The following is a 17,485-nucleotide window of genomic DNA, read 5'->3' as shown; positions in this document are numbered from 1 at the left end:
GTCCAGATTTTCCCCTCGATGGTTCTGGGACATCTTTTTTTAGTTTTGAGTCTTTTCATTTCCACATACAGTTGACCGTATATGCCTTTATGGCCACGACGTATACAGCTGTGCCTTGGGTGCTCAAGCTCTGAGCTGTAATAGCTGGACTGAGCCATGGAGCGGGGAACCAATCTGACAAGGGTTTAGGAGGAGGGGGACCATCATCCTGGGTGGAACTGCTATTTCCTCTCATTTTGTTGAACCTTCTCCCCGGACTTAAAAATGGCTTCCAGGCCACTATTTACTATTGAATTACATGTTTTAGAGATGGGGCAGAGTAATCCTACAGATGTCATCGATGATAAACTGTGCTTGACCTCAAAATGAAAGTTGTTACACATTTTGCCCATACTGAGAAATAGCCTTTGACAGCACTGAAGTACAAAGACTGAGGGTATTGCCGTGCAACAGATTGAGTTAGTGATAATGGCAGACTTCTGCAAGAACATAACAGACAGGTCTTGCCTTGTTTTTTGTAAATACTTTGGTCTTTGGTCAATATTTTCCTTCTCAATTATACACACACAAATATGCATGTACATACACACTTGTAATAAACTGGATATTTGTGCACGTATGTATTCACACTTTTTCATAAAGGACTTTTTGCACAAAACATCAAGATTAAAATAAATAAGTAACCCAGAAATAAAACATGAGTACCTGTTTCATAGTTATCCTGAAATAAAAAATGACAAAAAAAAAATCACACAAAATGAATAAAATAAAAAAAGTTGTCTTATATACAGCTTTTTCCTTCTTTTGACACAGGCTAAAGGCGTTGCTTTAAATATACACACTTTGCAACTTTCAAGTAGCCTGAGAGAGAGGCTAGACATGAGAAAAACACTCGTCCTTCCAAAACATGGCTGCCACACAAGAACACTTTCCTTCTCAAGTCCTGGAGTCTCACAGTCTTTTCTCTTTGCTCGGGTTTCAAGTGATGGCGTCGCTAGTTGTTAGCCGCTAGCTCGCGGTGCGAGTCCTCCCTCAGTAGTGCTGCCGTGTCCTTGCAGTGGGAATGGTCCCGGCTAGCGCTGCCACGGCTGCTAACTATTGGGCGGTCCATCATTCAGGAAGTAGGTCGTCATTTCCCCTTTACCCTTGACCTTAACGACCCCACGACACTCCAGAACGTATCCTATATCTGAAAGCACCTGGTGGAGGTCCGTGGTCACCTGAGGAGAGAGTGGAAAAATAAATAACAGCAATAAAAAGTTGTTGGCTAAAATGCCAGGTGAGACATTTTTTTGTACTATGCCCATGTGACCTACTTGTTGTGTGTACAGTCATGGCCCAAAGTTTTGAGAATGATACAAATATTAATTTTCACAAAGTCTGTTGCCTCAGTTTCTTTGATGGCAATTTTCATATACTCCAGAATGTTATGAAGAGTGATCAGATGAATTGCAATTAAGTCCCTCCTTGCCATGCAAATGAACTGAATCCCCAACAAACATTTGCACTTCATTTCAGCCCTGCCACAAAAGGACCAGCTGACATCATGTCAGTGATTCTCTCGTTAACACAGGTGTGAGTGTTGACGAGGACAAGGCTGGAGATCACTCTGTCATGCTGATTGAGTTCGAATAACAGACTGGAATCTTCAAAAGGAGGGTGGTGCTTGGAATCATTGTTCTTCCTCTATCAACCATGGTTACCTGCAAGGAAACACATGCCGTCATCATTGCTTTGCACAAAAAGGGCTTCACAAGCAAGGATATTGCTGCCAGTAAGATTGCGCCTAAACCAACCATTTATCGGATCATCAAGAACTTCAAGGAGAGCGGTTCAATTGTTGTGAAGAAGGCTTCAGAGCGCCCAAGAAAGTCCAGCAAGTGCCAGGACCGTCTCCTAAAGTTGATTCAGCTGCGGGATCGGGACACCACCAGTACAGAGTTTTCTCAGGAATGGCAGCAGGCAGGTGTGAGTGCATCTGTACGCACAGTGAGGCGAAGACTTTTGGAGGATGGCCTGGTGTCAAGAAGGGCAGCAAAGAAGCCACTTCTCTCCAGGAAAAACATCAGGGACAGACTAATATTCTGTAAAAGGTACAGGGATTGGACTGCTGAGGACTGGGGTAAAGTCATTTTCTCTGATGAATCCCCTTTCCGATTGTTTGGGGCATCCGGAAAAAAGCTTGTCCGGAGAAGACAAGGTGAGCGCTACCATCAGTCCTGTGTCATGCCAACAGTAAAGCATCCTGAGACCATTCATGTGTGGGGTTGCTTCTCAGCCAAGGGAGTGGGCTCACTCACAATTTTGCCTAAGAACACAGCCATGAATAAAGGTTTTTCCAGCATGATGGAGTACCTTGCCATAAGGCAAAAGTCATAATTAAGTGGCTCGGGGAACAAAACATCGATATTTTGGGTCCATGGCCAGGAAACTCCCCAGACCTTAATCCCATTAAGAACTTATGGTCAATCCTCAAGAGGCAGGTGGACAAACAAAAACCCACAAATTCTGACAAACTCCAAGCATTGATTATGCAACAATGGGCTGCCATCAGTCAGGATGTGGCCCAGAAGTTAATTGACAGCATGCCAGGGCGGATTGCAGAGGTGTTGAAAAAGAAGGGTCAACACTGCAAATATTGACACTTTGCATCAACTTCATGTAATTGTCAATGCCTTTGACACTTAAGGAAATGCTTGTAATTATACTTCAGTATTCCATAGTAACATCTGACAAAAATATCTAAAGACATTGAAGCAGCAAACTTTGTGGAAATTAATATTTGAGTCATTCTCAAATATTTGGCCACGACTGTATGTACTCACATGTATATGTAACTGATTGATGCACACACACGCACACTACGTGTTTAATGATTATAAAAGTATGTAAATTGTAAAGTATTTTGTCTGTAATGTCTTTTTCGTTGTGTCGGACCCCAGTAAGACTAGCTGTCGCCATTGGCGTCGGCTAATGGGGATCTTAATGCAAAAAAACATTAGGGACTGAGTATGAGCTACTGAGTGTTAACTGATTGACATCCTCCATACCTGAATGCGGTCGGGGACTCCTGTGCTGTCCATGCGACTGGCCACGTTGACCGTGTTCCCCCAGATATCGTACTGTGGCTTCCGTGCTCCAATCACCCCTGCCACCACTGGCCCAATGTTCAGACCTGAGAAAAGAGAGCTGGTTATAAACATAGCGGTTATTCATACCAAACTCATGCACCCAACTATATTCTACTCCATGTACTATCAACCAACTCTCTCTTTAGTCTGCCACACCGGTTTCGATCCCACTCAATTCCTGTCTGTTTCAGAGGTTCATGTGAACTTCAACCTCACCTAGCTTGTTTAAAGCTTTGTTTCGCTTTTTCAGACTGTTTCCCCTTACCTATCTTCATCTGGAAGTTGTTGAAGGAATGCTCGTTGATGTACTTCATCTGCTCCCTCAGTCTCATGGCGTAGTCGGCCAGTGCTGTGATGTGGGAGCGACCCTTACGGTCGTAGGTGGAGTCGTTGAGACCTGAGGCGGCCATGTAGGTGCTGCCGATGGTCTTGATCTTCTCCAGCTGACGGAACTTCTCCTCACTGATGATCTTGGAGCAGGACAACACACACAGGCTCAGGTTTGAGACAGACCAAAAAAGTATCCTGTTTAAATGCATGAGGCCAAAGATGATAGCACCGAAAATTCACCAAAGGGCAAAAGACACTGAATGAACAATGATACTTAGCGTCTAAAATCCCATAGGCTACCCTCCCATATCCTCTCCTCTGCTCTCCCTCTTTACCTCGTCAAAGTCGGCGATGATCTCGTTGAGCAGCCGGAGACACTCCACTCCCTCGTTGTTGGCTTCCAGCTCCACGTAGAACTCAGAGAAGTTGGAGATGGAGGCGAACATGACGGCCACACACTCACAGGACTGGTAGTAGAGCTCGTCGTTCCTTCGCTCTCGCGCCAGGAAGTGAGCGGCCACGTCCTTGGGCAGGATGTTGTGGAGGAGGCGGCGGTTGTACGCCTGCAGCTCCTCCATCTCCTCCTTCTCTTCTGTGGCCTGGAAGGAGGACGTGAGGGAGCAATGTTAAGATAGGTGGGGGGGCATCTTACGTTACACTGCTCTGCTGTAGCCAAGGAAGTGGAGTGCTCCCCTGTAGGCTCATGGTACCTGTAGTTTCCAGAGGAAATCGAGGCGTGATGTGGACTCCACCTGCTGGGCGTGGAGGTAGAGCGCCAGCACAAACACAGTGAGAATCACAGGAGTCATGACCCTCAGGGATACTTTGGTCTCACTGAATGGGCTGCAGAGAGACGGAAGAGGAGGTCAGAGAGAAATTGCTAGAAAGAAAACAAAGAAAGACACAAACCAATCCGCAGACAGACGGAGTTAGTCAAAGATAGAGAAACTGGGTCATACACACATCCCTACACAGATCTAAAAAAAATGATTTCAGAAAAGCTTTTGAATCCAAACGTACCACTCGTCTGTAGTTTCATTGAAACTGGACCATTGAATAGTTTCATTGAAATCACTAGAGGTGAAAGATAAGAAAAGGGTTTAGTCAAATCCACATTCAAAAGAAAACATGTTACGACCACGTTGTGCCCTCCTGAATGCAGCCCCAGTACTCACAGGGCATTGGAGGTGACGAAGAGGTCAGCGTTGTCAAACAGCGCCACCTGTGGCCACTCCACCAGCAGCAGGAAGGTGAGCTGGATGAGCAGCATGAGGGCCAGCTTCCCTATACTGCTGATCTGTAGGAACACTGAACACGCCAGCAGGGTCAGCAGCACACTGTAGCTGAAATACTGAGGGAGAGAAGGACAGAGAGAATTTGTCAACTTTTCGTCTTCATTGATTGATTATCAGATTGATCTGTTATTACGAAGAACATAAAGGCAGTTTCTGGTCCATATAATCGGCATCAGTGACACACCCACTCACCTCTGGGAAGGGACATGAGGGGCCCTGGCTGGGACAGATCTCTAGACCCCCGTCTACAGACACAGACAGGTTGCGGATGAGACATGGCGTCACCATGGCAACAGAGATGTTCAGCTCCCGGGAGATACAGACCACCAAGCTCTCTGTGTCACAGGCAAACTACAACAGAGGAGACACACACAAACATGTTAATTTGTGTGTGTGTGTATATGTGTGTGCGTGTGTGTCAATCTGTTTAGTCTCACCATGTTGACAAAGGCAGAGATGAAGACGAGGATGATGGTGAACACCCCCATCAGAGTGCTGTTGGTACGAGACTGGACTATCTTCTTTGACACTGTCTGCATCGCAGCTGGAAACTGCTGCAAGAGAGGAGGAATAAAGGAAAGAAAGTTTAGTGTCCGGAATGCACGTGGGTGTGTACACGTGGTAACGTGTGTGTTGTGGAGGTTCCTACCTTAACGCAGGAATATATGGCACAGATGAAGAGAATGTTGGCGAGGATGATGAAGATACTGATGTAGATCCCTAGCATGACCGGGGTGCTGCAGGAGAAGACAGACAGACGGAGGACTCAGAAACGTGTACGCGTGTGAGTGTGTGTGTGTGTGTGTGTGTGTGTGTGTGTGTGTGTGTGTGCGTGTGTGTGTGTCACTCACTGTGGAAATATGACAATCTGGATGAAGGAGATGAAACAGAAGACCAGGAGAGTACAAGCTACGTAACCCCCAAAGCGATCGTCCACCTTCTTCGAATACTACCAGAGAGACGGATCAAAACCCATTTAAAAACGGACTCAGCAAAAAGCATCAGCAGACTTTGACTGTGGATAGGGACGACACAATGCTCCAGGGATTAACTAAATAAAGCCCAGAGGCGGACAAACCTTTTTTTCCAAGCTGGAGGTCTGGAAGGTGAGCAGGAACTTCTTGACGTGGTCCTTCCTCAGCTGGTCGATGCTGCGGGCGTCGATGGCTCGCCCCAGAAACTCGTCCACCTCGTCCTCGGGGTTCATTGCCTCCTGTGCACCACGGCTGGGAAGGGGGAGAGTAGCGAGGGAGGAGGAGCGGCGGGAGAGAGAGAGCGAGGGAGAGAAGAGATGGGTAAAATGGTAAGACCTTTAGAGTACGTGAAAGTGTATCTCGGCGCGTGAGCCTGTCTACCTGGGTGTGTATATAGGTGACTGTATGTGTGTGTATCCCAACAATCATCAGAGCAATAACCACTCACTTGTCTTTGCTGGATGACTCGTCAATCCCCTGAGAAAGAGAAAGGAAATGAGGATTAACCAACATACAAAAACCCAGAGGAGAGATGTAAAATAGAGGGATTAGGCAATAGATAAAACCCTGGCTGTGAGAGATGCAGCTGGCCCTCAGGAGACAGGAGAGGAGAGAGAGCAGAGACAATTGGTAGACACAGAGCAACATAACGGAGAGACCAGTGAGACACAGAGCTCTCTCAGGAGAGGTGACATTAATGGGTGAGACGATTGAGAGACTATAAGTAGAAGCAGGGGAGGTACAGATAAGCCGAGAGAGAGGTCTCGTCTCACCATCTGTCTGAAGACTTTGGAGTCCTTGGTCCTGGAGAACCTTGTGTCGGGCACCCAGCGAGGCATCAGGCCCTCGTTGGAGTTGGACCGCGTCCTCTGCATCTTGGCCATCATGGCCTTCTCGTCTTTCTACACATAGGAAAGCACACACAGAGAAAGAGGTTAGACAAATTGATCCGGTGAAACCCTGGTGTGGATTAAAGGGGTGCAACCCAACATAAAAAATACAAAGGTTATTCCTGCCCACTTTTTAAGGCATCCCCAAGAGTTTCTAACCCTGGTGGAAATGTAAAGCTGATTGGAATGGGTGAGAAACATTACTGATCTCTAGTGTCCTGTATAATGGTTGTGACTAAATAGAGTACAGCTACGGACCAAAAGATGAATGTTCAAGTCGCGTCGGGGACAACTGTAACATTTTAGCTAACCCTAACCCTTTTCCTAACCTTAACCTAATTCTCCTAACCAGCTATGTTAGTTGTCATAACCTGCTACATAGTCACTTTTGGTCCATAGCGGTACTCCATCTTGCCAAAACTCTGTATACTGTAACAGAACTGTATGTGTGGTGGTTGGCAGGTGTAGGAAATAGTTTTGTTACTAACCCTTTTCTGGCTGCAGCCCAGCACCAGGAAGGTCTCGATGCTGTTCTCCTTCAGGTAAGCATTCCTCTCCCCTCCGAACCCAGGCTCCACCTCATAATCCCCATTCAGATACTGCAGAGTGGCCTTGGTGATGTGGATCCTCCTGGAAAAGGGACACGAGGTCAGTCTCTGTGTGTGTGTGTGTGTGTGTGTGTGTGTGTGTGTGTGTGTGTGTGTGTGTGTGTGTGTGTGTGTGTGTGTGTGTGTGTGTGTGTGTGTGTGTTTTTCCCTCACCCTGCCTTGCCCCCAGCCTCCATATGGTTGGCTAGTGTGACATCATTGGACCACACATCAAACTGCCACTTCCTGAGTCCCAGCACCCCACAGTGCACACGGCCACTGTGGATACCCACACGCATGTTCACGTTGACTCCTGTCACCTCTCGCACCAGCCTGCACACACACACAGACACACACACAAGATGTATGTTCCATTTCTTTCCAAAAAACACATGATACAACAGGCCGAGGCAATACATTATATACATTTTCATGATTTTTCATGTCTAGAAAATATGCCATCTCCCCACACAAAGACGTTCCTCATACTCACGAGATGGCCTCTATCATGTCGACGCCCATCTCCACACAGCAGTGGGCGTGGTCAGCACGGGGCTCAGGAAGCCCAGACACACAGTAGTAACAGTCACCCAGGATCTTGATACGGAGACAGTGGTTCTCCTACAGAGAGAGAATCAGCAGTAATGACAGAGAGAGATTAACACAGGATACTGAATGGAGGAAAATGAACAAAATGGGGAGAAGGTGAAAAGAGAGAGGTGAAAGAGAAATGCTTATTTACCGATGCTAGTTTGTCGAAGCGGGCGAAGAGCTCGTTGAGTGTCATGACCAACTCCTGAGCCGTACACTGAGATGCCAAGCTGGTGAAGCCCTCAATGTCAGCAAACAGAATACTGAGGAAAAAGAGAAAGATAGGCTTGATTATTGATTGATTGAATTATCAGATGATCCTTTATCCGCCTGTCTCTGTCTGTTTGTCTGTCTGTCTGTCTGTCTCTGTGTGTGTGTGTGTGTGTGTGTGTGTGTGTGTGTGTGTGTGTGTGTGTGTGTGTGTGTGTATCTGAGACTTAGTGTGTATAATCAGTGCTTTAATTGAATCTGGGCTGGAGCTTCCTATCTTTGGGGATTATCTTATATTGGCTGCTGGTAATTAAGTATTCCCTTACTATCCTTAATTAGCCTGCTCTCTATCAAATCCTAAGTGTGTGTGTGTGTGTGTGTGTGTGTGTGTGTGTGTGTGTGTGTGTGTATGAGAATATTGATCTGCAAGTAACACTTCGTTTTTTAACTAATTATTCTGAGATCGATAGCACTAGAAAGACCATATTTTAGGACAAATAACTTATATATGTCCTCTACCATTAGCAACTATAATTTCATTTTTAGGGTAAATTAGTTGAAATTAAATAGACCAAGAACAGAAATACCACAATGTTACTTTTGTACTTGCTGGCGGGGCGGGAGTAACACAGTCTTGGGGCGGAATTAACAGCTGGCGAGAAGTGCACAATATCTGTCTTATCTCCCTGTTTCTGGTTTGTAATGCTTGTTACTTTCAACAAATGTACTATCAGCCATCATTTCATGTTTGTGTCGATTTTAATAATTAATGCTATCGAAATTTATGGAAATGAACCATGCATCAACATCGCAATGTTGCGCAACCACAATATTTTGCCTTAAAATATTAATCTGACTAAAATAGATGAAATAAATATTAACCATCATTTTCTCATCTCACTTTAATGGTATATGCAGTAGATGTTTTTCACAATTTTCAGTGACTATTCATGCTTAGCCCTACCAATCAGGTGCGCTACAGCTGTACTTGTCATGTGCGCTCCGTGTGTCTTGATAGAATAAACATTTGAATTCTCTTCACAAACTGATCATGCTTATCACATGTCCATGGCTTGACACAAGGTAACTGACCCCCAGAATCATAAATATATATATTTTGAACCACGAACCTGTTGATAAAAGCTTGTGAGAAGCTGATCCTTCAATTCAATTGATTAAGGCATAATTCTAAAAATGACATATATCATTTTCAAAAATTCAGTCACTTGTTGATATTTTGCTAACATTATAAAAGCAATATGAACTAGAGACAATGGCCTGTGCTTAAACGTTTATTTTATTCCAGGTCATCAGGTTCTTCGGCTGTCCCCAAAGAAGAACCCTTTGAAGAACCCTTTTTGGTTCCAGGTAGAACTCTTTTGGTTCCAGGTAGAACTTTTTGGGGTTCCATGTAGAACCCTTTCCACAGAGGGTTCTACCTGGAACCAAAAATGGTTCTAGCTGGAACCAAAGAGTTATCCTATAGGGACAGCCAAATAACCCTTTTGGAACCTTTTTTTCTAATAGTGTAGCTAGCATGATACTTGAAACCTATGCTGTCATTTAGTCACTAGATGGGTTAAGAAAATGACATATTTTTGGAACCTTAAACTACTAAATACTCTACAATCCTCAAAACCCCTTTTTGTTGATAACATGGTCGGACAGGGCTGCTTTTTTAGCAGGGAGCTCGTCCTCCGTATTAGGAACGAGCTGAGTTCACTACGTCATTCTAGCTTCTGTGTTAACTTAGAAAATGGGTGAGCTACTTTTGCCTGTGTTACTTTCATCCCTGCTCTCCCCTACTGTTGAATATGAGGCACAGAAATGCTAATAGTAGTTTGCCTAGAGCCATTTTTTTTAAACCTTTATTTAACTAGGAAAGTCAGTTAAGAACAAATTCTTATTTACAATGACGGCCTACACCGGCCAAACCCGGACGACGCTGGGCCAATTGTGCGCTGCCCTATGGGACGCCCAATCACAGCCGGTTGTGATACAGCCTGGATTCGAACCAGGGTGTCTGTAGTTACGCCTCAAGCACTGAGATGCAGTGACTTAGACCGCTGCGTCACTCGGGAGAGTGATAAAAGCGTGACAAAACCCATGAACATTGTGTTAAGACGTTAGAAGTCATAGCTCTTGTCAGTTTGGCTTGTTCAAGTAATGCTGTGATTACAGATGTGTTGTTGTCAGGGGTTATAAGGACGAAAGTGTCTATGCTGACCTGACGTTGTCATGTTTTTGGATGTAGATCTTATGGAACATCATGTCTTCCTTTTTAGCGTTGATGTCAGCCTTCATCTCCATGGCAACATGCCTTGGCAACACAGAGAGCAACAGGCGCTCCTGAAGTGTTGGGAGAGAAAAAAAAAAACTGTCTTGGTTAGCAGCTGCATGTAATACTTATGTCCTTCAAAATTCCTGCTTTCTGTCAGTCAATGGAGGTGTTTACAGTGTGTGTTTGTGTGTATCTGTATTAATATGTCTGTCTGTCTGTCTGTCTGTGTGTGGTGTACCTGCTGCTGGTTCTCTCTCTGCAGGTGCAGTCTGGCCTGAATGTATCCTCTGGTCTCCTGGAAAGCCTGTCTCTGAGACACCTCGGCAGGGTAGTGGGTACATATCCCAATGATGTTAGTGCACAGGAAGATCAGCACATTGGCGTTCAGCTAGAAGAGAAGAGGATAAAGAGAGGGGGGACATTTAGAGCCTTGACCCCACATTTAAAAATGATCTGTTTTTCCCGTAGCCCTTTACACTCGTACCTGTATACAGGTTGAAAATGGCAGATTTGGACACTGATAAGTTCCTAGGTTGGAACGTAGTGGCTGTACAGTAACACGCTGTACATGCTGTCAGAGCTCAGGGTCTCTGCTTCACAGAGCTGTATCGGTTTTGACTGACAGCCGTTCTAAACTTGAGCTGTAAATGAAGAGGATAATAAACACCGCTTTGATGTCATACAAGCAAGCCAAACGCCCGTGAGTCCAAATGTGCACTGCACATTTCCATATCATAAAACTCTGGGATGCAGGGCTGTGTTCCAAACAAAACAACTACAAAGTCTGCTTGCTCTAGCTCCTCAACGGCACAGCCTGGAGAGCTCAAAAAAAGCACCTTATTGTTGAAGACTCTTCTTTGAGTCATAAAAGCAAATTGAAATGACTTAGGATCTGTGCACACTGTGGAGAGGTGTGTGGTCACATGGAGACAGCAGTTTGACCTCTCACCCAAATTTTCCAAGGCTATTATTATCATGTTACTGAATGTATCCAGAGTATTTTCAGATGTAGTTATCAACAAATATTGCAAAAAGTACAGTAAATGTAAAATGGACCTAAAATCAACAATGTAATGTTTGGATTCAGTCGTGTCAGGTGAACTGTTGTGTCCTCACCTTTAGTCGAATCATTTTCCCATAATCACCAAACGGTTCACTTTTATTTGCTACCATGGTTATGCATACGCTTTCCATATGTCTTGTGTAAAACATTTTAATGTAGCCCTATCCATATAGGCCAATTCCCACTAGTGTAAAGGGTTAAAGGCCTAATGCGTTCAAACATTTGATTTCTCTGTGTTCTTTGAGAACACTATGAAAATGGGATAATACTGTGAAATTGTGAACATTATGAGTGTAAGAGCTGTTTGAAAAGGCCACCTGAAATTTCAGCCTGTTTTAGTGGGATGGAGTTTTCGTCTGCCTGGTAACATCACCAGGTTGCAAATAGTGTTAATAGCCCGATAAGAAAGAGCATTTCAAACCTCTCTGCCAATAACAGCTAGCTTTCAGACCACTCCCAGACAGTCCAAGCTAAATTTTTGCTTAAGAAATGTATCTTTGCTATGAAGCTATTTTTGCTATATTTGACCATTTTTATTGAAAACAATCACAGTACGGTACTTAATTGTTACCCAGAAATGATTTGATATGGAGATAAAAACAGCTGCATTGGACCTTTAACATTCTGTGCTAGGGGGCGGAGTAGAGTCCTGTTGTGGGTACCTGGATAGGGGTTCACAGTACAGAATCAATACAGTAATGAAATACACAAGGAATCTGATACTGAAATGGTATTTTCCTTGCCATGCATTAAAACAGTGGCACAGGGCTACTGACATTTCTACGGTTGACAACATCTCCAGGAAATGCACCTAATTCTCTAGTGGGAATTTAAAGTATACGGATACCTCACAGTGGCCAAAACTATACCGTAATGAACACGTACCGATATCATAAAATCTACCCTCCCCATCTTTATCTCTCTCCCTACTAGAGATGAAACAGTATGAACATTTCATATCACGATTAGTGACCAAAATTATCACGGTTATTAGTATTATCGTGGTATTGTTAAAATGTGCTGGAAATGTTCAAAAAGTACTGATACACACACTGAAATCATTTCACCAAATTTTATATTGAAAACCAACAAACAAATAAAATGAGCAGCACTATGCACTTTTTGTGGGCATAAACATTAAACTAATAACATTAAAGATGGCACCATGTGGCCATGAGAGGTAAAATTTTCCCTAGCACAGGTTTAAATGAGCACAACCTTAAGCAAATCAAATAAACAAACAACAAATACAATTAGCAGCACTCACTTTGTCGTGAGGCACGGCAACCTCCATCAGCCTCAGAAAGACAGTCCTCTCAACAATTTGAAATGGCATCATGTCCCTTGCAATGTAATATAAAAGGGGTCTTGAGCATTTTTTAATGGGTGCATAAGCAGCCTGCCTTTTTAAATGCTTGCTCGAGTGTCTGTGTCACAACTGTAGATGAGGGACCAGTAGCATCACTGGGTTTGCCTGCTGCACATCCACTCTGTAAACAAGGGAATAGCAAATGTATTATTACTACATTATAATTATTGCGCACACACACACGATTGTATATACTCACACAATAACCCCATGCACAATTGACAAATACAAATGAGTCTTAAGAAGACAGTGATAGTAATTGCAATGAGCCCAACAATTGACATAAATACAGGAGTCTTGTATAGGAGCCTATAGTGTTTCTCCTGCTGGAACAGTTGTAGAAACAAGTCGTCTACCGGATTTTAAATGAACAAAATATGTTGGTTGGGTGACTAAAACTACGTCACGTGTTATCGTGTGCAATGGGCGAATAGTGTCTGCAGACACGACGCATGTAGCAGCAGAACAACGTGTCGTGGTTTTACAAGAGTAGGTAACACTGACAGCTTCAGTTTACATCATTGACAAGCTATTAGCAAGTTAGACAGACAAACCATGACATGTTCCCCCATTCCGAAGTCCCCACATCATGCATTTAGCTAAAAGTTAACTTACCTTGCATTCGCTATAAAGTGGTGGGTGGTGGTCATGAAGATGACCCAAGAGATTTGAAGTGTCGCCCCCTTTCGCAGCGATTTTTGATTGTTGTTGCATGTTCTGCAGACAAGGTGATCATCTTCGATGAAGTTTCCCTCAGCACTCTTGTAAAAACCCAAAATACGACCACACTTCAGATATAGTCCTCTTGGAAGGCTGAAAAATCTCCCGAGCGCTGTCACTGCCTTCCTCCATGTTTTCACACAAAACAAAACCCACGTTGCATGCTGCGTCAGACTGTTGCTACATTTGGTTGATGCTGGATAGTATTTACCGTGAGTTTTTCAAACCGTGGTAATCAAACACGGTTTTAATGATAATTACAATTTGAAAGGGTAATACTAATCGTCGGGAGTTTTACTGTGGTTGATCGTGAAACCGGTAACCGTTTCATCCAGGGGCGAAAATCTGATATCCACTTTGGAGGGGACAATTACATTACATTTTCTCAAGAGCAATTCCTGAGGGGTACACCAAAAGTAGTGCTGTAACACATAGCCTACATTGTAATATGGTAAATGTATATTGAGGAACCAAAGAAATAAGGTGTTTGCCGTACTCCTAACTACCGGTACCCAAAACTACACAACTAATCACAACAGCAATACCATTGCCTTTAACAAATCTTAGTTCAGTCACCAGTTTAAGTTGAGAGTGGGGGTATCCATGGCATTTTCCAATTATGTTCCTATTTTACAAGTCAAAAAAATTAGAACTTTTCATAATGTTGCCAAACAAAGACTCAACAAACTTACCTGAGACTCCCTGTCTCTGCCAGTCTGTCCCTGCATATCTGTCCCCAACTCTGCTGTCTGTGTGCCATCTGTTGCCTGCTCTGCCTAATGACATCATTGTGAAACATACCATTAGCATTTCACTTCTTTCTTATGAACATTTTATCAACTAGTCTTTGAGATATTAGGCTACTAGGGTTCTTACTATGCGTTTTGGTGTACTGAAAAATACTCTGATGTCCGTCTTTTATTTTTCTGCCATTTTTCTACCTGGCTGGCTACACACACAGTGTGTAGGTTATTTACAGTAGGAGACGGGCTTCTATCATCTTCAATCATTCTATATGGGCTTCGATCTAAAAGGTAGCTAGCAAATGTGAAACGGATTAAAATGACAAGAGTTGACAGCTGTATGAGTTCACCATTTACACAACATATGCAGCAACCTTTTGTAATTTTAATAGTCTGTTTCATATTGGCTGGCTTCCAACAATAGCTGAATTTGCAAAGCTAGCGAGCACCAATTCAGTTTCAGTGGTGTTTGCTATAATCTTTGCTACCCGGGTTAAATAAAAGGTGAAATTAAATAAATAAAAGTTCCCTTGCGACAATTTAGCTTTTGCAACGAGACCATTAAATATATTTAAGACAATGGTAGATGAGAGTGTAGTTCTGTTCAGTTTGGACTTCAGTTTATCGCTAACCTTATCACAGGGACTTTGAAGCACTAACTTACATCATCTGCATGCTGATTCCATCTTTGACGACGCCACATAAATGGAATAGGTACTAGCTAGCTTAATAGTTAATATTTGCGCGCTAGCTCTGCATATTCAGCTAGTGTGTGTGTGCGCGATTGACTGGATGAACCTCACGGCAGTTACGTAGCAAGCTAAGGAACTGGCAGTGGATCAAACCATTGTGAGGCAAAGGGCGGGGGGATCGCAATCTTTTGAAACTTAAAAACGCGCTATTAAGTGTCTATAATCAGCACAATTGCTTTCATTGCGTATTATTAATATTATTTAAATGACATAGTTATGTTTCAGTGATATATTGGGGGGGGACAAATCATATTTTTCCCAGGATGGGGGGGTCGTGTCCCCCCCGTCCCCCCCCGGGATTTCCGCCCCTGGTTTCATCCCTACACAGCTCTCTTTCTTTTATTCTATGATGGCTTACATACAGATTCACAGGTCATACTGTGGTCAAAGACAAAGTGTCCTTCTCATGGGCTGAGATGTACAGGTACATCATTATAATACCTTACTTACACCTGACCTTGTATGGAAACACACAGTAGCCATGCATTCACACATACACTCCTGCAAACACACAAATTCACACCCACGCGCTTCCACACATGCACACGCACACCAACAACAGCAACATTAACATTCCCTTTGGAGGCATGTTGATCCTGTTTGTGAAATCGTGTTTCCTCCTGTTCTCATCCCCTCATTGACCACCTCATGTTTTACAGCTTGCTTTCTGAACTCGTTACACTTTAAACGAAACAGGCATTTTTTATGTGTCCTGTGCCTGTCACACTGTCCCCAGAGTGTCCCCGGCTGCAGTGTGGGAAAAACAGCTGCCCTTTGACCCGCCGAGAAGCAGTTTCCTTTTAAGATGGCCTCTTCTTTACAGTATGCTGCGTGAGAGAGAGTAGAAACCCTCCACTGCTTTTGGACACAAACACAGGCTGGCCGCATGCCAACAGGAAACACTGTGATGTCACACCCTATGTGGAGACCCTAAATTAGCACAGAAAAGTTGTTAAGGGGCTAATGTGCCAGAGAGGGTTAACCAAGGTCTTCCCAATCTATACCACATCTTTCCATGGAGGTATAAGATAATGTATTTTGCCAACCCTCACCGTCTTTCTTTCTCTCTTATGCTCTCCCTTTACTTAATATGAAAGTGATTCTACCCTTCTAAATATTTGAATCATCCTGAAATAGACAGTTGAGTGCCACATCATTATGCAGGTGAAGCCTGACTCCTACTGGGCAGAAACAGTAACACAGGTAGGATTGGTTTGAATGACTTCAATTGATTTCAGTTTACAGTTTACAGCAAACATACAACCGTATTATTTTCCACACTTGAAAATATTCCTCCTCCCAAGAATATCTGAGTTCCGAAGATACTCGCACTCAAACCAAAAAAGAACAAATCCAAGCAGGCCGAGATGCAAAGATATACTTAATTTAATCCATGCTCGAAACAATACAAAGCTGAAAGTGCACAGTGCTAAAAAGTACTACAAAAGTGAGAGAAAAAAAGCACCTTTAGCACTTTTTTGCAATGTGCACTTTCAGCTTTGTATTTTTTTAAGCACGGATTAAATTAAGTATATCTTTGCATCTCGGCCTCCTTGGATTTGTCCTTTTTATGGTTTTCTCACGCACCTGCTGCCATTCATTCTAACCCTCATACAGGCTTCCTCCCAAGATTATTACACAGAAAGGGATGAAATCCCACCAAGCCCATGATGTGTGCATTTCGTCAAAGAAAGTCAGTTGGTGGCTAATACCCCCTGATCTCCTAATCCACATCTGACCCATGAATGAACTTTGAACTCTCCCTGACTTGCACAGGTGGATATGCAGTTTTTACACCAAAGAGGGAAAAATAAAACAGGAAGAATAAAAGAAAAGAGAAATATACATGGGGCAAGGGGGGAGCAAGAGATATAGAATGAGAAACAGTAATAAAAAAATTGAGAGACAGGAATATATGTGACCTAAGGGAAGGGTTGGAGACTGGGAGGGGTGAAGGGGGGTGAGAATAGAAAATAGAATAGCATACAATGGACGACAACAGATAACATGGAAGACAGGGGGATGTTGAGGGGAGGAAGGATGTGGTGGTAGTGGAGTGAGAGAGGGAGAGAGAGATAGTAAGGGAGGGAGTGAGGGAGAGAGAGGGTGAGAGAGAGATAGTAAGAGAGGGAGAGAGGGGAAGGAGTGAGGGGGAGAGAGAGAGCTGGAGAGGACAGATATGGGCCACAGTGACATTAGGCAGATGGCTCCTAGCACTCAGCTCTGTTTACATTACTCTCACAGTTCAAGCAAAAACAGCCCAGAGAGAATAATGAAACCTGGTATGTGTGTGTGTGTGTATGTGTGTGTGTTTACTTAAGTGGTCTGTGTGTACAGGTGAATGTATGCTGCCTGTGTGTGTCTAGAGAGTACTGTATGCATATACGTGAGGGAGAGTTTACATTGCCTTTGTGTCTTCTTGCTTGTGACAGAGTGTTGTCTGTGTGTAGTTGTACTATACGGTATGTATGTAGGATCACAGGCCAAGCCTAATTGCTTGTTTTTCTCAAGAGGGAGAGAGCCTGCAGGTTTAGGCGACAGCACACACA

At 43.7% G+C, this 17,485-nt stretch overlaps 1 protein-coding gene across 1 annotated transcript in view; it reads right to left on the bottom strand.

The window, feature by feature from the left end:
* Positions 1-258: 258 nt before the first annotated feature.
* adcy6a (adenylate cyclase 6a) overlaps positions 259-17,485 on the bottom strand; it is a 52,743-nt gene continuing 35,516 nt past the window's right edge. Inside the window, 20 exon segments of the mRNA XM_014145539.2 lie at positions 259-1,220; positions 3,051-3,175; positions 3,397-3,601; positions 3,797-4,060; positions 4,172-4,304; positions 4,482-4,535; positions 4,637-4,812; positions 4,949-5,107; positions 5,194-5,310; positions 5,406-5,493; positions 5,608-5,705; positions 5,835-5,982; positions 6,179-6,207; positions 6,504-6,632; positions 7,109-7,250; positions 7,382-7,540; positions 7,701-7,828; positions 7,950-8,061; positions 10,236-10,357; positions 10,528-10,677. Coding sequence (XP_014001014.2) covers positions 1,092-1,220; positions 3,051-3,175; positions 3,397-3,601; positions 3,797-4,060; positions 4,172-4,304; positions 4,482-4,535; positions 4,637-4,812; positions 4,949-5,107; positions 5,194-5,310; positions 5,406-5,493; positions 5,608-5,705; positions 5,835-5,982; positions 6,179-6,207; positions 6,504-6,632; positions 7,109-7,250; positions 7,382-7,540; positions 7,701-7,828; positions 7,950-8,061; positions 10,236-10,357; positions 10,528-10,677 — 2,667 coding nt within the window. The 3' untranslated portion in view covers positions 259-1,091.

The sequence above is a fragment of the Salmo salar genome, chromosome ssa15 (assembly GCF_905237065.1).
Source record: "Salmo salar chromosome ssa15, Ssal_v3.1, whole genome shotgun sequence".
NCBI lineage: Eukaryota > Metazoa > Chordata > Actinopteri > Salmoniformes > Salmonidae > Salmo > Salmo salar.
This window is presented reverse-complemented; position numbering and strand designations above follow the sequence as displayed.